This window comes from Mobula birostris, chromosome 28 (assembly GCF_030028105.1).
Source record: "Mobula birostris isolate sMobBir1 chromosome 28, sMobBir1.hap1, whole genome shotgun sequence".
Taxonomy (NCBI): domain Eukaryota; kingdom Metazoa; phylum Chordata; class Chondrichthyes; order Myliobatiformes; family Myliobatidae; genus Mobula; species Mobula birostris.
In genome coordinates, this window is record NC_092397.1 from 11658093 (window position 1) to 11679109 (window position 21017).

The window sequence follows — 21017 nt, forward strand, 5'->3', positions numbered from 1 at the left end:
ACACAGCCTCAGAATAGAGGGGCGTCTTTTTAGAGCAGAGATGAGGAGGAATTTCTTTAGCCAGAGGGGGGTGAATCTGTGGAATTCATTGCCACAGGCAGCTGTGGAGGACAAATCTGTATGTATGTTTAAGGCAGAGGTTGATGGGTTCCTGAGTGGTCAGGGCATGAAGGGAAACGGGGAGAAGCCAGGAGACTGGGGCTGGGAAATGACGAAGCAGATTCCGCTCCTATGTCTTATGGTCTAAAATTCTGGAGGAATTCAGCAGGCCGGGTGGCATCTATGGAAAAAAGTAAACAGTCGCCATTTCGGGCCAAGACCCTTCAGCAGGAGGTAGCCAGTTTTGCCTAGACTTAAGTCCGGCCCTGTTCAAATTTACTTTGAATTTTATTATCAAAGTACATATACGTCACCATATACAATCCCTGAGATCTGTTCTCTTGTGGGCACGCTCGGCAAAGCCAAGAAACACAATCGGATCAATGAAAGACATCAGCCAACAAGACAACCAACCAGTGTGCAAAAGATGACAAACTATGCAAATACAAAATTAATAACAAATAAGCAATAACTATCCAGAACATGAGATGAAAAGTCCTTGAAAGTGAGCCCATAGGTTGTGGGAATAGTTCAGTGATAGGGCAAGTGAAGTTGAGTGAAGTTATACCCTTTGGTTGAGGGGTAGTAACTGTTCCTGAACCTGGTGGTGTGAGTCCTGAGGCTCTTGTACCTTCTACCTGATGGCAGCGGCGAGAAGAGAGCGCGGCCTGGGTGGCGGGGATCTCTGACGATGGATGCTGCTTTCCTGCAACAACGTTTCGTGTTAGATGTGCTCAGTGGTGGGGAGGGCTTTACCCGTGATGGACTGGGCCACATCCACCACCTTTTGTAGGATTTTCCATTCAAGGGCATTTGTGTTTCCATACCAGGCCGTGATGCAGCCAATCAATATACTCTCCACCACACATCTGAGTTGAATTGACTTTATTTCTTACATCCTTCACATACATGAGGAGTAAAAATCTTTATGTTAGATCTCCATCTAAATGTGCAATCATAGTAATTTATAATGAATAGAACAGTCAATGTAACATAGAGTACACTCAAATCAGCGTGAGTTCATCAGTCTGATGGCCTGGTGGAAGAAGCTGTCCTGGAGCCTGTTGGTCCTGGCTTTTATGCTGTGGTACCGCTTCCCGGATGGTATAGATTGTGGTAGGGATGGCTTGGGTCCCCAATGATCCTACGGGTCCTTTTTACACACCTGTCCTTGTAAATGTCCCGAAGAGTGGGAAGTTCACATCTACAGATGCGCTGGGCTGTCTGCACCACTCTCTGCAGAGTCCTGCGATTGAGGGAGGTACAGTTCCCAAACCAGGCAGTGATGCAGCCAGTCAGGATGCTCTCAATTGTGCCACTATAGAAAGTTCTTAGGATTTGGGGGCCCACACCAAACTTCTTCAACCATCTGAAGCTTTTTCACCACACAGCTGGTGTGCACAGACCACGTGAGATCCTCGGTGATGTGTATGCTGAGGAACTTGAAGCTGTTTACCCTCTCAACCCCAGATCCATTGATGTCAATAGGGGTTAGCCCATCTCCATTCCTCCTGTAGTCCACAACCGGCTCCTTTGTTTTTGCGACATTGAGGGAGAGGTTGTTTCCCTGACACCACTGCGTCAGAGAGACGACTTCTTCCCTGTAGGCCACCTCGTTATTGCTTGAGAGACGGCCAATCAATGGAGTGTCGTCAGCAAATTTAATTAGCAGGCTTCTAAGGAAGTCGAGGCACTGCTGTGCTTTCTTTGGAAACTTTGCACCTGCACGCTGGGCCAAGGCCGGGTCCTCTGAAATGACGGCACCAAGGAAGTTAAAGCTGCTGGCTCTCTCCCCCTCCGGTCATCCCGTGAGGACCGGCTCACGGACTGCTGGCCCCTCCTCCCAAGATCAACAATCAGCTCCTTGGTCCGGCCGACGCTACGTCATTGTGGCTCCTCTCAGACAGGTTCTCAATCGCCCCGCTGACTCGTCCCTGCCTTTGACTCAGCCAACGACGTCGGCGTCAGCTGCGAGCTGAAACACGGCGCTGGCGCTCTGCTTAACCACGCAGGCGTAACACGAGGGCAGCAAGGGGGCTACGGCCTCCTGGTGCACCTGAGCTGCTGGAGACCGTGGAGGAGACGTTGCTGCCGACTGGGGTCTGCTAGTGAGGAAATCGAGGATCCCATTGCACAAGGAGGTCTTGGAGCTTATTGATTAGTTTAGAGGGGACGACAGCATTGAATGCCGAGTTGTAGTCGAGAGACAGCATCCTGACGTATGCACCTTTGCTGCCCAGATGTTCCAGGGTTCAGTGAAGAGCCAATGAGATGGACCTCTGGTGCCGGTGGGCAAACCGGAGCGGATCCAAGTCGCTTCTCAGGCGGGAGTTGGCATGTTTCATCACCAACCTCTCAAAACACTTCACTACGGTGGATGCAAGTTCCCCTGGACGGAAGTCGTCACTGAGGCGGGTTACCACATTCTTCTTGGGCACCGGTATAACCGAAGCCGGCTTGAAGCAGGTGGACACCTCAGACTGCCGAAGCGAGAGGTTAACGATACCGATGAACCCTCCTGCCAGTTGATTGATACAGGGCTTTAGTACTCGGACAGGTATCTCCTCTGGGCAGGATGCTCTCCGTGGGTTCACCTTCCCGCAGGATGTTCTCACTGAAATCCCAGGATCACTGGGGGCTGTGGGAGTTCTAGAAGGTTCCTCCATGCTTTGATGCATCTGGAGTGAGCCATGTCTCCATGAAACACGGAACGCCGCAATTTCTCATTTCTCTCCGATACAGCAATCTTGCCCTTACGTCCTCATTCTCCAGCGACTGCACATTTGCTAAGATGATGCTGGGTGGGGAGGGGGGGGTGGTCTCGTTCATCCGCATTTCAATTTGGCTTGGAGTGCACCCCTCCAGAGCGAGGCCCCCTCGTCCGCTTCAGGGCGCCGTGCCCGTTTGCTTGAGAGTTAGCTCCGCCGAGCCCTTCAGAAAATCGTGAAATCGCTAGTGCATGAAGATGCTTCAAAAGTACGCTGCTCAAAGGGAAATTACAGACTGCATTTTGCAGATTGCCGAACGTGCCGCCGCCTAGCAATCCCTGCCCCAGAACAGGGCCCCGAAGAGAAACGTGGCGGAGGAACCACGCCAACCACTTGGCGTCCCTGCGTCACGGCGTGCCGAGGCCACTTTCTGCCCCCTTCAATCAACTCCAGAAGGGATCGGTGACCCCCTAACAGGGGGCCGGAAACGCCAGCGCTCTCCCGCAACAGGGTCAGGCCTGGGCAACGGACGGCTGGCTCAGACGGCTAAGGACTGTGCAGCCGGCGAACCGAGTACGAGACGGGGGGGGGGTGTACGCGGCAGCTGCGCAAACAGAACCGCGGAAGCCTAGTGCGAGCGGCTTCCCCATTTCCCGAGCCCGGGTCAGACCACGCTCGGGTACCACGTTCGGTTCTGGCCGCCTCGATGAGGAAGCTTCAGAGAGGGTGCAGCGAAGATTTACCAAGGCGCTGCCTGGGTTGGCGAGCATGCCTCTTGAGAACAGGTTGGGCGAGCTAGGGCTTCGCTCTTTGGAGCGAGGGAAGACGGGAAACGACTTGATAGAGGTGTACAAGATGATCGGGTGGGTAGTCAGAGACTTTTGCCGCAGGGCAGAAATGGTTAATACAAGGGAGTACAAACTTTAATGTGACTGGGGAAAGTTTTGGGGGAGGGTGTGTGTGTGTGTGTGTGTGTCAGAGTCCTGGTGAAGCGTCTGGGCCCGAAATGTCGACTGGACTTTCTTCCATAGATGTTGCCTGGCCTGCTGAGTTCCTCCAGCATTTTATGTGTGTTTGGGGGGGGGGGATGTTAGAGTTAAGTTTTACACATGGAGAGTAGTGTGTGCATAGGACAGCCCTGCCAGGGGTGGTGGAAGAGGCAGACACATCAGGGGCATTTAAGAAACTCTTAGATGATAGATAAAAATTGAAGTAGGCTTGAGCAGGTTCAAGGGTCAGCACAGCATTGTGGGCCGAATGGCCTGACTTATGCTATCTTCTATTTCAGCCAGACAGTCTCAATCTGGGTTTTTTTTTTCTTTCTGGCCCAAAACGTCAGTTTCGTGCCCGCAGTGTCGCTTGCTGTGGGAGACCCCAAGCCCAAGGATTTTGTCCTGGTTACGAGTGCCCTCCAGTCTACTGGTGAGGTGAGGCTTGGCTGTTGGTCTCGGATCCAGAGCTGAACCACCTAGTGCGATGGCAGAGGAACTGAATGCGTATTTTGCATCAGTCTTCACAGCGGAAGATGTCTGCAGTATACCGGACATTCAAGAGTGTCAGGGAAGTGAGGTTCGTGCAATGAAAATTACGACTGAGAAGGTGCTCAGGAAGCTTAATGGTCTGAGGGCAGATAAATCTCCTGGACCTGGTGGAATGCACCCTCGGGTTCTGAAGGAAGTAGCTGGAGAGATTGCGGAGGCATTAACAACGATCTTTCAAGAATCGATAGATTCTGGCATTGTACCAGATGACTAGAAAATTGCAAATGTTACTCCGCTATTTACCAAGGGTGGGAGGCAGCAGAAAGGAAACTATAGACGTGTTAGCCTGACATCAGTGGCTGGGAAGTTGTTGGAATCAATTGTTAGGGATGAGATTATGGAATACCTGGGGGCACATGACAAGATAGGTCAAAGCCAGCATGGTTTCCTGAAAGGAAAATCCAGCCTGACAAACCTACTACAATTCTTTGAGGAAATTACAAGCAGGGTAGACAAAGGAGATGCAGTAGATGTGGTGTACTTGGATTTTCAGAAGGCCTTTGACAAGGTGCCGCACATGAGGCTGCTTAGCAAGATAAGAGCCCATGGAATTACAGGGAAGTTATTAGCATGGGTGGAACATTGGCTGATTGGCAGAAAACAGAGAGTGGGAATAAAGGGATCCTATTCTGGCTGGCTGCCAGTTACCAGTGGAGTTCCACAGGAGCTGGTGTTGGGACTGCTGCTTTTTACGATGCATGTCAATGATTTGGACTACGGTATTAATGGATTTGTGGCTAAAGTTGCCGATGATACAAAGGTAGGTGGAGGAGCAGGTAGTGTTGAGGAAACAGAGAGCCTGCAGAGAGATTTGAATAGTTTAGGAGAATGGGCAAAGAAGTGGCAAATGAAATACAATGTTGGAAAGTGTATGGTCATGCACTTTGGTGGAAGAAATAAACGGGCAGGCTATTATTTAGATGGGGAGAGAATTCAAAATGCAGAGATGCAAAGGGACTTGGGACTCCTTGTGCAGGATACCCTAAAGGTTAACCTCCAGGTTGAGTTGGTGGTGAATGCAATGTTGGCATTCATTTCTAGAGTTATAGAATATAAAAGCAGGGATGTGATGTTGAGGCTCTATAAGGCCACTTAATTGCCACTTAGAACCTAACCCTTTGATTGCACTTTTTTGGCACCTCGTGTGAAGTTGACATGCATTTAAGTCCTTGAGCAAGATACCCTAAAGGTTAACCTCTGGGTTAAGTCGGTGGTGAAGAAGGCGAATGCAATGTTGGCGTTCATTTCTGTAAGTACAGATTGTAAAAGCAGGGATGTGGTGCTGAGGCTCTATCAGGAATTCCTGAGACCACAGAGTATTGTGTGCAGTTTTGGGCTCCTTATTTTAGAAAGTATATACTGACATTGGAAAGGGTTCAGAGAAGGTTCACGAGAATAATTCTGGGAATAAAAGGGTTACCGTATGAAGACGTCTGGCAGCTCTTGGGCTGTATTCCCTGTTCAGGAGAATGAGGGGGGGATTTCATAGAAACATTCCAAATGCTAAACAGATTAGATATGGCAAAGTCATTTCCCATGGTAGGGGAGTCTAGGACAAGAGGGCATGACTTCAGGATTGAAGGATGTCTTTTTAGAACTGAGATGCGGAGAAATTACTTTAGTCAGAGGGTGGTAAATCTGTGGAATTTGTTGCCACGAGAGGTTGTGGAGGCCAAGTCACTGGGTGTATTTAAGGCAGAGATAGATAGGTTCTTGATTAGCCAGGGCATCAAAGGGTATGGGGGGAAGGCAGGGGAGTGGGGATAACTGGAAGAATTGGATCAGCCCATGATTGAATGGCGGAGTAGACTCGATGGGCTGAATGGCCTACTTCTGCTCCTATATCTTATGGTCTTGTGGTCTTATAGTGTGTGACTTTGCTTGTGAGCTACGAATCTCTTGGCGTTATCATTTTAGAGGATCTGTCCTGGGAGAGAGGGATAGATGGAGGGATATTTTATTGATCCCAAAGGAAATTACAATGTCATGGTAGCATTACAAGTGCACAGATGTACAAATATTAGAAGAGAAGTAAGAAAGAATCTTTAAAAATGTTACCACAAACAGTCTAACAGGACGTGGCCGGGGGGAGGGGGGGGCGCGATAATCACTTCCCTGTCTATAGGTTGACTCATTATAGAGCCTAGGGTGCATCACAACCTGGTATGGAAGTTGTCCTGTCCAACACTGGAAGAAGCTGCAGAAGATCATGAACACGGCGCAGCACATCACACAAACCAATCTTCCGTCCGTGGACTCACTTTACACCGCACGCTGTCGGAGCAGTGCTGCCAGGATAATCAAGGACACGACCCACCCAGCCAACACACTTCTCGTCCCTCTTCCCTCTGGGAGAAGGCTCAGGAGCTTGAAGACTCGTACGGCCAGATTTGGGAACAGCTTCTTTCCAACCGTGATAAGACTGCTGAACGGATCCTGACCCAGATCTGGGCCGTACCCTCCAAATATCCAGACCTGTCTCTCGGTTTTTTTTTGCACTACCTTACTTTCCCTTTTCTATTTTCTATTTATGATTTATAATTTAAATTTTTATATTTACTATCGATTTGTACTCCAGGGAGCGGGAAGTGCAGAATCAAATATCACTGTGATGATTGTACGTTCTAGTATCAATTGTTTGGTGACAATAAAGTATAAGGCAATGGCTGAGGGTAAGAATGACCTCATCGCGCTCTTTGGAGCGGTGCAGTTGTCTTAGAAGTTTGCATAGATTTGGCGTGTCATCTAAAAGTTCGACAGAACTCCATATATGCGTGGTGGAGAGTATCTTGACTGGTTGCATCACAGCCTGGTATGGAAACACCAATTACCAAGGTCGGAAAGGCTTGCAGAAAGTGGGAGATAGAGCCCAGTCCACCTCAGGAAAAGCTTGCAGAAAATGGTGGACACGACCCAGCCCATCCACAGCAAAGATCTCCTCCCCACCACTGAGCGCGTCTACAAAGGAGCGCTGCCCCACGAAAGCAGCGCCCATCGTCGGGGCTCCCGCCATCCAGGCTCTTGCCTCTACCATCAGGAGGCCTCGGGTCCCGCACCACCAGGTTCAGGAACAGTTATCACCCCTCAACCATCAGGAAGGAGGTACAGGAGCCTCAGGACTCACACCACCAGGTTCAGGAACAGTTATTACCCCTCAACCATCAGGAAGGAGGTACAAGAGCCTCAGGACTCGCACCACCAGGTTCAGGAACAGTTATTACCCCTCAACCATCAGGCTCCTGAATCAGCGTGGGTAACTTCACTCACCTCAACCCTGAACTGACTCCACAACCTACCGACTCACTTTCAAGAACTCTACAACTGATGTTCTCAGTATTAGTTGCTTGCTTGTTTCGATTTGCACAATTTGTCTTTTTTTGCACGATCGGTTGTCACTTTTTGTATAACAGCCCGACCTATTCCAGACACGGATTAGCGGGAGCTACGGTGGGCTTGGGTTGGGATGAGGCGGCAAATGGTGGTCCGTCAGCCTCAGTTGAATCTGGTCTTGGACTGGGCAGCCGAGCGTCCCACAGATCTGCCTTTGGACTTGCAGTGCATTGTGCTGCGCTAGTTGGCCGGGCCCTGGGCTGGCTTCGGCTGCGTCGGGCTACGCTGGCTTATCTTGCATGACTTGGTGTTTGGGTGGTGATTTGAGTTGGATACAAGGGTTGTGTTCAGTGGTCTCAGGTTTGGTCCGAATGATACCAGGGTTAGGGTTAAGTGCTGCTGAGTTACATTGGGTTGGGTTAGGACGAGGGTTGCATTAAATAATCTTGTGTTTGGTTTCGGACTGGGTTAGATGGTTCTGATTTCATTAGGCGCTTTAAAGATCTTTTCGTAGATAATCGCTTTGCAAATTTTGAACAACTGTCTGCAAAGTTTAACCTACCTAATACTCTTTTTTTTAGACATCTTCAAATTAGACATTTTATTAACCCATTAATACCAAACTTTCCTGAGATGCCCGAAAAGAAACGTTGTGGACTTGTTTCTTTGTATAAATCCATTGGGTAAAGGTTTAATATCTAAAATAATTAATAAAGGCATCCGTTAGTCTTGTGAGACCATGGATCTGCGCCTGGAAAGTCTTCACTCTCCAGGGCGCAGGCCTGGGCAAGGTTGTATGGAAGACCGGCAGTTGCCCATGCTGCAAGTCTCCCCTCTCCACGACACCGATGTTGTCCAAGGGAAGGGCATTAGGACCCATACAGCTTGGCACCGGTGTCGTCGCAGAGCAATGTGTGGTTAAGTGCCTTGCTCAAAGACACAACACGCTGCCTCGGCTGGGGCTCGAACTCACGACCTTCAGGTCGCTAGTCCAATGCCTTAACCACTTGGCCACATGCCCACACAGCTTAATATCTACTATTCGCGATAAACTAGCGACCTCGAGGCATGGCCCCTTTGATAAAATTAGAGCTGCCTGGGAGCATGATTTAAATATTTCTCTGTCCGACGAGGTTTGGGATTCAATTCTTAATTCAGTTAACTCAACATCCTTACGCGCTCGTCACTGCCTTTTGCAGTTCAAGGTTGTACATGGGGCTCATATGTCTAAAACTAAATTACCGCGGTTCTACCCTGATATTAGCGCCTTTTGTGATAAGTGTAAAGGGGGTGAGGCTTCTCTTAGCCATATGTATTGGGCTTGTCCTAGTTTGGAGAAATTTTGGAGAGAAGTCTTTTTAACCTTATGCCATATTCTTAATTGCCACTTAGAACCTAACCCTTTGATTGCGCTTTTTGGCACCTCGGGTGAAGTTGACATGCATTTAGGTCCGACTAAACGTCGAACATTATCTTTTGCCTCTCTTTTGGCTAGACGTTTAGTTTTTCTTAGGTGGCCCATCCACTCATGCTCGATGGCTTAGAGATATTCTGTCCTGCTTAGACCTTGAAAAGATTCATTATTCACTTCTTAATTCGGACATAAAAGTTCCACAAGGTGTGGGGACCTTTTCTGGAATATTTTCATAATGCCTCTTTAGATCAAAGGTTTATCTTCCTCTTTTTTAATATTTTATTCCCTTACTTTCAGCTTTTTTTTTCTGGTTAAGTTTTACGGTTTTTCTCATGTGAAGTATATTACAGTTTAGGTAGTAGGCAATATACTTTTTTTATATTTACAGCTCTGTGGCGACAAAAGATCTGTTTAACTTTTCTTTACATCGAAATGGTTGGCTTGGAGTTGCGTAGTGGGAGGGTAGGGAGGATACTAACTATATGATTTTATTTTGGGTGCTCTTTCTTTATTGTTATGAATTTACATTGGATATATTTGTTTTGCACTGTATAAATCTCTCTTTTGCTGGTGGGTTTTTCTGTTATATTGTGGAAACTCATAAAAAAATTAATTTTAAAAAATGGCCTTGATTCAACCACACTGGGCTGGGTTCAGCACAACTCAACAACGAGACAAGTTCTCAGGGACATGCATGCCTTTGGTTCTGACGCGCGAACGTACCCTTCGGTTGGTCGAGAAGAAGGGTGGGCGAGGTCAACGTCTCAAACCCGCACCGACGTCGGTGGTGGGTCAGGCAGCTGGGGTTCTCGACTCTGACGCTGGGACTGCAGTGGCAGGGAGCTCCAAGCTAGAAAGCTATCACCACACCACAAGTAAGAGAGACGCTGGAAATGCAAGTGACACACTCAAAATGCTGGAGGAACTCAGCAGGCCAGGCAGCATCTGTGGGGCGGGGGGGGGGGGGGGAAGAAAGTACAGTCAACGTTTCAGGCCGGAACCCTTTGGCAGGACTAGAGGTAAAAGATGGAGGAGATGATATCGCCAAATGCTATCTCCACAAAATCATATAAATCCACAGGACAGACAAACATATTAATGTCTAATGATCTGGGTCATCACCTCAGCAGCGAAGCCTCGATTACACACAGTGGCCATTTTATTAGGTACGCCATACGCCTGCTCATTAATGCAAATATCTGATCAGCCTATCATATGGTAGAAACATCATGCATAAAAGCATGCCGACGCGGTCAAGAGGTTCAGCTGCTGAAACGTCAGAATGGGGGGAAGAAATGTGACCTCAGTGACTTTGATTGCTGGTGCCAGATGGGGTGGTTCGATTATCTCAGAATCTCCTGATCTCCGGGGATTTTCATGCTCAACAGCCTCTGGAGTTTACAGAGAACGGTGCGAGAAACAAAAACCATCCAGTGAGCGGCAGCTCTGTGGGCGAAAATGCCTCGTTGACGAGAGAAGTCAGAGGAGAATGGCCAGACTAGTTCAAACTGACAGGAAGGCGACAGTAACTCAAATAACCACCCATTACAACAGTGGTGTGCAGAAGAGCATCTCTGAACGCACAACACCTTGAAGTGGACGGGCTACAGCAGCAAGAGACCATGAACATACAGGCAGGGGCCACTCCATCGGTTCCCTTTAGCCGACCGTAGCATTTGCATGCCTGAAGGCGGACTTCCACAGCAGACACACTGTACCAGGAGTTCCCAACCTTGTTTTATGGCATTAACCGAGATTGGGAACACCCACCCCCCTCCCCCCCACCGCTCCATATCAAGATACGCTCCAGGAAGAGATTGCGATGAGGACCTAAGAAAGGACTCAGATCCTCCTTTCTCCCCCCCCCCCCCCCCGCCACCACTGGGGATTCCTGGCCTACGACCACCAAAGGTTGGGGAGGTGCCTTCGGAACGGCATTCAGATCCCCCGAGCCCACACATTAGCAGGTCAAAGGTTTGGCGCAGGCAGGATGGCTAGTGATTGTGTCACCTCCCAAGTGACCCGCCTTGTTCGGGACTTCCTCTGCGCGGGAGTCTGCGTTTCCCCAACTGACCCAGGGGGAGCTTCCTCACCCAAGGGGTGTCGAGACTGTGGAACGAGCTGCCAGCAGGAGTGGTGGATGTGTGTTCAGTTTCAGCAATTAAGGACAATTTGGATCGGTACGTGGGTGGGAGGGGTCTGTTCTGGGACCCCAGCTCTTCACGCTTTTTATAAATGACCCGGATGAGGAAGTGGAGGGATGGGCGAGTAAATTTGCTGCTGACACAAAGGTTGGGGGTGTTGTGGATAGTGTGGAGGGCTGTCAGAGGTTACAACAGGACATTGATAGGATGCAAAACTGGGCTGGGAAGTGGCAGAGGGAGTTCAACCCAGATAAGTGTGAGGTGGTTCATTTTGGTAGGTCAACTATGATGGCAGAATGTAGAGTTAAAGGTAAGACTCTTGGCAGTGTGAAGGATCAGAGGGATCTTGGGGTCTGAGTCCATAGGACAAACAAAGCTGCTAGGCAGGTTGATTCTGTGGTTAAGAAAGCATACGGTGCATTGGCCTTCATCAATCGTAGGACTGAGTTTAGGAGCCGAGAGGTAATGTTGCAGCTACATAGGACCCTGGTCAGACCCCACTTGGAGTACTGTGCTCAGTTCTGGTCGCCTCACTACAGGAAGGATGTGGAAACCATAGAAAGGGTGCAGAGGAGATTTACAAGGACGTTGCCTGGATTGGGGAGCATGCCTTATGAGAATAGGTTGAGTGAACTCGGCCTTTTCTCCTTGGAATGCTGGAGGATGAGAGGTGACCTGATAGAGGTGTATAAGATGATGAGAGGCATTGATCGTGTGGATAGTCAGAGGCTTTTCCCCAGGGTTGAAATGACTAACAGGAGAGGGCACAGTTTTAAGGTGCTGGGAAGTAGGTACAGAGGAGATGTCAGGGGTATGTTTTTTTTACGCAGAGAGTGGTGAGTGCGTGGAATGGGCTGCTGGTAACGGTGGTGGAGGTGGATACGATAGGGTCTTTTAAGAGACTCCTGGATAGGTACATGGAGCTTAGAAAAATAGAGAGCTATGGGTAACCCTAGGTAACTTCTAAAGTAAGCACACGTTTGGCACAGCATTGTGGGCCGAAGGGCCTGTATTGTGCTGTAGGTTTTCCATGTTTCTAAAAAAGGGCATCCATCATTAAGGATTCTCCCTACTGAGGACATGCCCTCTTCTCATTACTACCATCAGAGAGAAGGCACAGAAGTCCTCAACGTTTCAGAATCTGTTTCTTCCTCCCTCCGCCATCAAATTTCAGAGCAGACAATGAACCCATAAACACCACCTATAATCGCACTGTATCCCTGTCGCAGAACAACAAATTTCACAACATACATCAGTGGTACTAAACCAGATTCAGGCGTGCTGACGACACCACTGCTGCGGGCCATATCGAAGGGGGCGACGAACCAGCGTGCAGGAGGGAGATTGAAAACCTGGCCGAGTGGTGTCATGACAACAACCTGTCACTCAGCGTCAGCAAGACCGAGGATTGTAGACTTCAGGAGAGAGAGAGAGACCTGGGGTCCATGAGCCAATCCTCATCGGAGGATCAGATCTTTAAATTCCTGGTGTCACTATCTCCGAGGACCTGTCCTGGATGCTTCGTATCAACATAATTGCAAAGGCAGCCTCTACTTCCTCAGGAGCCTGCAAAGATTCAGCATATCATCACAAAAACCTTGACAAACTTCTGTAGTTGTGTAGCAGAGAATGTATTGACTGGCTGCATCACGGCCTGGTGTGGGATCACCAATGCCTTTTGAAAGGAAAATCCTACAAAAAGGTAGTGGACTTGACCCAGTACATCACGGGTAAAGCCCTCCCAACCTCGAGCACATCTACATGAAACGTTGCCGTAGGAAAACAGCATGCGCCATCAGAGACCCCCACCTCCCAGGCCGTGCTCTCTTCTCGCTGCTGCCATCAGGTAGGAGGTACAAGAGCCTCAGGACTCGCACCACCAGGATCAGGAACTGCTTACCATCAGGCTTGTTAGAGTTGAGTTTTTTTTGGGGTAGGTGATTTGTTTACACCTAAATGACTTTGGCCACCAGATTTCTATTTGACAAAGTACTGTGGATTGAGTCCACAACAATGCGCTTCCTAAAAAGCTGTGAATACCAGATGCTTCTGGCACCGTAGTTTGACCAGATGCTGTAGTTTCGAAGACAGTATTATCTATACTTTATAAATATTAATTGTCTTCTATGTTAGCACGGGAAATGCCAAGTAAATCCTAAAGGCTGTGGATACCAACCCAGACATGTTGGCGTCAGAAGGAAAGGATGGTGTGATATTTTGTATGTAGCTTCAAAAGGAAGCATTGTCTATAACTTTTTAAGTAGCGATTGCCTTTGTGTTTCGCATATAAATATCGAGCCCACACTGAGCTAGCAGACCTTTCTGCGGAAAATGTCTCCGTCCGTAAGATGCCTGCTGTACCTTGTTGTCACAGTCATACTTTATTGATCCCGGGGGAAATTGGTTTTCGTTACCGTTGCACCATAAATAAACAGTAATAAAACCACAAATAGTTAAATAGTAATATGTAAATTATGCCAGGAAATAAGTCCAGGACCAGCCTATTGGCTCAGGGTGTCTGACCCTCCAAGGGAGGAGTTGTAAAGTTTGATGGCCACAGGCAGGAATGACTTCCTGTGATGCTCTGTGCTGCATCTCGGTGGAATGAGTCTCTGGCTGAATGTACTCCTGTGCCCAGCCAGTACATTATGTAGTGGATGGGAGACATTGTCCAAGATGGCATGCAGCTTGGACAGCATCCTCTTTTCAGACACCACCGTCAGAGAGTCCAGTTCCATCCCCACAACATCATTGGCCTTACGAATGCTGTGTCGAATAAAGAAGCTGCTTTGTATCCACTAGTGACTCTGTCTCTCCAGTAATTTCATCCACACTACAACAAGGCTCTTGAACAGAAGAGGATGACTACACTCATCTATTGAGATGTCCCCACAGCCGATGATCTCACTTTAAGGTCTCTTTATCTCATGTTCTCATTATTTATTGCTATTTATTTATATTTGCATTTACACAGTTTGTTGTCTTCTGCACTCTGGTTGATCTTTCACTGATCCTGTTTACAGTTACTATTCTATAGATTTGCTGAGTACGCCCACAGGAAAATGAACCTCAGGGTTGTTTGTGGTGACATATATATACTCTGATAACAGATTATTGATATTTATTCATATACGCATTTGTGGTTTGTTGTCTCCTGCACTCTGGTTGATCTTTCACTGATCCTGTTTACAGTTACTATTCTATAGATTTCCTGAGGAAAATGAACCTCAGGGTTGGATGTGGTGATGTGCAGGCACCCTGATGATAAATTTGACTTTGAATTCTGATTCTGAAGAGACACATAGCTCAACTCCCACCAACTGGAGAAGCTAGATTAGGTAACAGACCGAGATTGATATAGGCTTCTTACCTCTAGCCGGTGGACAATCTCGGTGAGGTCGTCCGGCTGGCTCTCCTGAGTCCTGACAGCCACGTACTCGCCCTGCTCGTAGTAAATGATAATGCTCCCCCCGGTCAAGGTCCAGCCAATCACGTCCCGGCAGGAGCAATTGAGCACAACCCTCTGGAGCTTCTGATCCAGCAGGACAACAAACTCGTTGGAGATCCCCAGGATGCACTCCGTGTCGTCCAGGGAATGGACCCAGTGGGCAGTGACAATCCAGACCAGGGCGCCGGCGCTGTGCAGCTCGGGCGCCCGGCTCCCCCGGGGCCGCTCCTTCTTCTTGGTGGGGAGGGAGATGATGGAGGCCAGCTTGGAGGAGGAGGAGTCCACCGTGGCGGTGGTGACGTAGTTGTCCGCGAGGTCCTTCAGGTACTCCTGCCGCGTGCGGATGGCCATGGCGTGGAACTTCTCTGACTTCTCGGCGGCGTTCTCCGCGTTGACCACCTTGGCCAGCAGGAACTCGCGGAAGGTGGAAGACTTGGGGAAGACGGCTCCCTCCTGGAAGAAGGGCCCAAATTCGGGAATGTCCTTGGAGCAGGTGACAGCAACGCTGGAAAAGGAAGGAGAGATCGTGGATTCCCATGGCTCTGCAGGACACCCAGAAGCAGATGATCAAGACCAGAGCGGCCAGGACTGGGTTGAAATGGTGCCCAGGAGACCTCACAATGGTATCTACTGTCTATGACTCCTTCCACACTGACATTGGAGAACTCCCTAAGAACTGATACTGTGCAATCAGCCAATCAGCAGGCAGTCATTGTCAGTACTGCCACCAACAGGGCCACACAGGGCCATGCTACCCCCTCCATCCTGCACTTGGATTGACAATGTGGCTGGCGAGACTGGTATTAGTAATGGGTAAGTTACTGGAAGGTGTTCTAAGGAGCAAGATAATTAGGATAGACAGGGTTAATCAATGTTAGGGCGTCTTCTGGACTTAGGGTATATAGCAAATATTAACTTCAGTAACCAATTTTCAGACCTGAATATGGATTGTAGATTGAATTCAAAATGCAGGTCGGAGCAGTAAATTGCAGACCAGGGAACACCTACTTAACTGGTACATGTCTGCATGTGCATGAATGCAATCAACACCCCAGTGCATGAGTACAACTCGGAGACCCCCGCGGCATTTAGAGCAAATTACAGACCAGGAGGCATCCCACTGACTGAGATGTCTGCCTGTGCATGAATGCAATCAACATCCCATTGCACGAGTAGGATTTGACACTTATTTGGGGTGTGTTGGTGGGAAGATCCAGGCACTTGAAAACTATATGTGGCTCAAAAGACGCAGTATGAGAGCTTTATGACCATAGAAATTGTCATGTTACCTTTGTTCTTTAATATATAAAAATGTCCTGTGAACATTCTGAATGTTAAAAGGCCTGAATAGATTAGATATGGCAGAATTATTTCCAATGGTAGGGGATTCTAGGACAAGAGGGCACGACTTCAGGATTGAAGGACGTCCATTTAGAACTGAGGTGTGGAGAAATTACTTTAGTCAGAGGGTAGTAAATCTGTGGAATTTGTTGCCACGAGCAGCTGTGGAAGCCAAGTCATTGGGTGTATTTAAGGCAGAGATAGTTTCTTGATTAGCCAGGGTATCAAAGGGTATGGGGTGAAGGCAGGGGAGTGGAGATGACTGGAAGAATTGGATCAGCTCATGATTAAATGGTGGAGCAGACTCGATGGGCCGAATGGACTACTTCTGCTCCTATATCTTATGTTGGGTTGGGGAGTCCCTCTACCCCTCCCCCCTCTCTCTCGCTCTCTCAGCTCCAAAGGCTGCCAGCTTGTGTGTGTCCCAAATAAAGACTTTTATATCTACCATCTGTATGTCTCCAATTATTTTGTCCACATTACTGTCAACATGGCTTTGTCACATCTGACTAATCTCAAGAGCGTTTGGGGGAAGTTACCAGGAAAGATGATAAAGGCAAGGCAGTGGGTGTTGTCTACATGGACTTTGGCAAGGCCTGTGAACGGGTCACACAGTCAGAAGATTCAGTCACTTGACATTCAGGATGAGGTAGACATTGGATTTGCATTGAACACCCTGGTTCACATCTTCACTGTTATACTGTAGATATTTCACATTAGCCATTCTGTAAGAGCAGTCTGTTCTGCTTTCAGCCTGTTTGGGTTATTGTTGAAGATAAGGGAAGCTGAGGAATGTGTGTCATCCAATCAGGATGGTGGAACTGGGAGAAGGTTTGAGAGGACACTGGAGGGAAGAGGTTTTGTGAGGGACACTAAGGTTGGTCTTGTAGTTTTTTTTTTATTCGGCGGAAGATGAAGAGAGAAGACGCTGGAGAGACCCGGTTGTAGAATTTGACCCGGTGGGGGACCGTGATTCGAGGGAGCCGGGCGCCGAGGTCGACTGAGGTTTGGTGAATATGAATTTCGGGAAGACTTGAGCTCCAATCTGCGCACATTTGACTGTTTAATTATAGTGGACCCTTTTTGTTTTTCTTTCTTTACTAACCCTTTACTTAAGATTCACAAATATAATTCCTTTAATCGTATGCAGTGCGCTGTCTATTGTTTCTCGGCACTGAGTTGTAACAGGGTAGCAAATCGCACAGCATCCACACAAACCGGAGTTTGGGGTGAGAGAGCTGTCTCGATCTCGCGGGTCTGGCGGGACCGGAGAGGGGGTGTTCCCTAGACTTACGCAGCTGAGGGAACCAGTGGGGTTTCTTGCGGATGACTCCAGGATTGTTGGTGTGGTGGACAGTGAGGAAGGCTATCAGAGCCTGCAGTGGGATCTGGGCCAGCCGGTAAAATGGTCTGAAAAGTGGGAGATGGAATTTAATGCAGACAAGCGTGAAGTGTTGCACTCCAGTAGGACCAACCAGGGTAGGTCTTACACAGTGAACGGGAAGGCACTGAGGAGTGCGGTACAGCAGAGAAATCTGAGAATAAAGGTCCATAATTCCTTCTAAGTGGCATCACGGGTAGAACAGACCATAGAGGGAGCTTTTGGCACAACAGCCTTCATAAATCAAAGCACTGAGTCCAGGAGATGGGACATTACGTCAAGGGTGTACGAGACATTGGTGAGGAGAGATTTGGAGGACTGTGTGCAGTTCTGATCACCTGCAGGAAAGACGTGAATAAGGTTGATAGAGTGCTGAAAAAGACTGCGAGGATGTTTCTGGGACTGGAGGACCTGAGTTAGAAGGAAAGGCTGAATACAGTAGACCTTCTTTCCCTGTAAAGGGGAGATTTGACAGAGGTATATGTACGGGGTCTTTCTTTTTTGTATGTTAAATTTAAAATGGCTTCTTTGTTATGTTAAATGCTGAGAAAGTCTCTGACTAGACAGTTGCTTGGGTTAATACAGACAGCAGGGTGCTATTAGCCAATGGGTGGTCATGTATCGTTTTGTTTTCGGATACAATGCTGTATCATACTGTGGACGGGGTTTTTGGCAGGGAGTCGGAGGAGAGACGGGGAGGACGGCGGACGTGCAGAAAGGCTCCAGTCGATCACTCCGGGTCATCCCGAGCCGTGAGTCGACAGGATCCGGGTGGTCGTAAGGAATCGATTGAGCTCCAACGGTTGCGCGTGAAGAACCTGGACTTTGATAAGTCTTGGCGCTTTTTTCCCATTACTTCCTTTTCTGTATCGAATTTATATTAATGTCATAGAATTAGTAATATCTCTAAAGTGTACTTGGTAAAACGTACTGGGTGTGCTGGCTGATGATTGATGTTTGGGATTGATTCGGGCAGCAACCGACTCCGTGGGAAGCGTTCAGGCAGGTGCTGGGTGGGATTTCCCCTAGACATATACGAGCCAATATAACTGAGCGTTACATATACAAAACCTCCCAGGAGTGGGGAGAAGATGGCGGCACGACGGCGGCACGACGGCAGCGCGCGCAGCCACTTCGGTGGTGATGACTGTTATCTGTCAAGTAGGGGACCGTGCACAATTCTGATTTGATGGAGACGGACGTGAGAGTATGGAGGAACATCTGGAAAACTTCTGAAATGCCCACTTCGCTGCCGCTGCTACTGTGTGGTAACCAGAATCTCCGGAGCAGAAGGCCCCAAAATCCTCGGCTTTGCGTGCTTCAGCGGCCAGGATGAGGTCGAAGGCGCTCAGCAGAGGATGGCGCTCGGGAGGCTGTATCAGAGGGGCTGGTCGGAGGCTCGAGGTTTTCGGACGGATGGACTCAGTGTCGGCTGTGGTCGGCTGCTTCCAAGGCATCGGCAAGTTGACGGTGCCTGGAGGTTTATGTCAGGGAGTTTCTCCCTTTTGCCGCCTGCTATCGGGGACTCAGGAGTCGATTGACTCAGGGGACTTTGAGACTTTTTTTTACTGTGCCCATGGTTTGTTCTTCATCAAATTATGGTATTGCTTTACACTGCTGTAACTATATGTTATAATTATGTGGTTCCGTCAGTGTTAGTCTTTGGTTTGTCCTGTTTTCTGTGATATCACTCCGGAGAAACGTTGTATCATTTCTTAATGCAGGTATGCATTTCTAAATGACAATAAAAGAGGACTGAGTGTTCTCATAATCTAATGTAAAAAAATCTTGAGGGGTACAGGGTAAACGCAAGCAGGCTTTTTCCCACTGAGCTTGGGCGAGGCAAATACGAGAGGTCATGGGTTAAGGGTGAAAGGTGAAAAGTTTAAGGAGAACCTAAGGGGAAACTTCTTCACCCAGAGCGTGGGACGAGCTGCCAGGGGAAGTGGCGGATGTGGGTTCGACAGCAACGTCGAAGAAAAGTCTGGGTGAGTACGTGGACGGGAGGACAACGGCCAAAGGGACTGGGCAGGACAACAGGTCAGCACGAGCTAGATGGAGCAAAGGGCCTGCTTCTGTATGAGGCTGCGTTTACTGACCTGTAGGAGACCTGCTCGGTGCAAGGGTTGTGCACCTGTACAACGATGAAGACGTGCTGGAAGTGAGACCGGATGGTTTTTGGCGTGAAGGGGTCTGCTCCGGCCTCCTGGAAGACGATCGTCACGATATCGTTGCCGATGTGCCGTTTCCGGAGAAGCTGGAAATGCAAAGAGGGAACGAACAGAGACACAAGATGCATCCTCGTAACCTGACTACGCAAAGAAGCTTGCTTCTCAAAACGTTGTACCGTGCTCCCCATTCCGGGACCCCTGACATACCTGCCTCGACCCGATTCTGACTCTAACCTGCGCTGACACTGTCCCGGGAGGCTTTATATCACCACCACCAGTCTCTAAACGGGGAGCAAGTTCAGAAATCGGAAGTACAAAGGGACTTGGCGGGGTAGGGGGGTCCTAATCCAAGGCAGTTAACTTGCAGGTGGAGGGGAGGCAAATACAAGTTTGGCATTCATTTTGAGAGGGCTGGAACACAAGAGCAAGGATGAGGCTCCGTAAGGCATTGGTCGGACCTCACTTGGAATATTGTGAGCAGTTTTCGGCCCCGGATCTGAGAAGGGATACGCTGGCACCGGAGAGTTTACGAGATTGATCCCGCACGAGGAGCGTTTGACGGCTCTGTGCCCGTACTCGTTGGGAGTTTAGCAGAATGAGAGGCGGGGGGATATTGTTGAAACCTAACAAATATTGAAAGGGCTAGATAGAGGATGTTTCCTACAGTGGGGGGGGGGGGGATCTAGGACCAGAAGGCACAGGTTCAGAACAGAAGGGCGTTCTATTAAACGTTTCTAGAACACCGGGGTATTCCTGGTGGGGCCTCACTTGGAATATTGTGAGCAGGTTTGGGGCCCCTTATTTTAGAAAGGGTGTGCTGGCACTGGAGAGGATTCAAATAGGATTCACAAAAAATGATTCCGCGATTGAGCGGGTTGTCATATGAAGAGCGCTGGATGCCTCTGGGCCTGTACTCACTCGAATCCAGGAGAATGAGGGGTGACCTCACTGAAACCAATCAAACGGTGAAGGGCCTCGATAGAGTGGATGCGGAGAGGATGTTTCCTGTGGTGGGGGAGTCTAGGACCAGAGGGCGCAGCCTCAGAATAGAGGGAGCCGTCCTTTAGGACGGAGATGAGGAGGAATTTCTTCAGCCTGAGGGTGAGGAATCTGCGGAATTCACTGCCACAGGCGGCTGTGGAGGCCAAGTCAATGGATACATTTAAAATGGAGGTTGATATGTTCTTGATTAGAATGGGTGTCAAAGGTTATGGAGAGAAGGCAGGAGAATGGGATTGAGAGGGAAATTAAATTAGCCATGATCAATTGCTGGAACAGACCTGATGGGCCAAATGGCCTCATTCTGCTCCTATATCTTATGGCCTCACATTCCCACCTACTTCTGCGTCTTTCACAAACTTGAGGACATTTAGTTCCCTCGTCCAGATCTTCCGCACTGAACTTCGACCTGAGTGCGTCACCACCCGAGACTCCGGCCAG

General features: G+C 48.8%; 1 protein-coding gene across 1 annotated transcript in view; it reads right to left on the minus strand.

The window, feature by feature from the left end:
• Positions 1 to 21017, minus strand: part of LOC140188927 (signal-induced proliferation-associated 1-like protein 2) — a 117998-nt gene that overhangs the window by 46470 nt on the left and 50511 nt on the right. The window contains 5 exon segments of the mRNA XM_072245578.1: positions 2054 to 2204; positions 2398 to 2579; positions 3422 to 3643; positions 14607 to 15189; positions 19506 to 19663. Of these exon segments, the coding sequence (XP_072101679.1) occupies positions 2054 to 2204; positions 2398 to 2579; positions 3422 to 3643; positions 14607 to 15189; positions 19506 to 19663 (1296 nt within the window).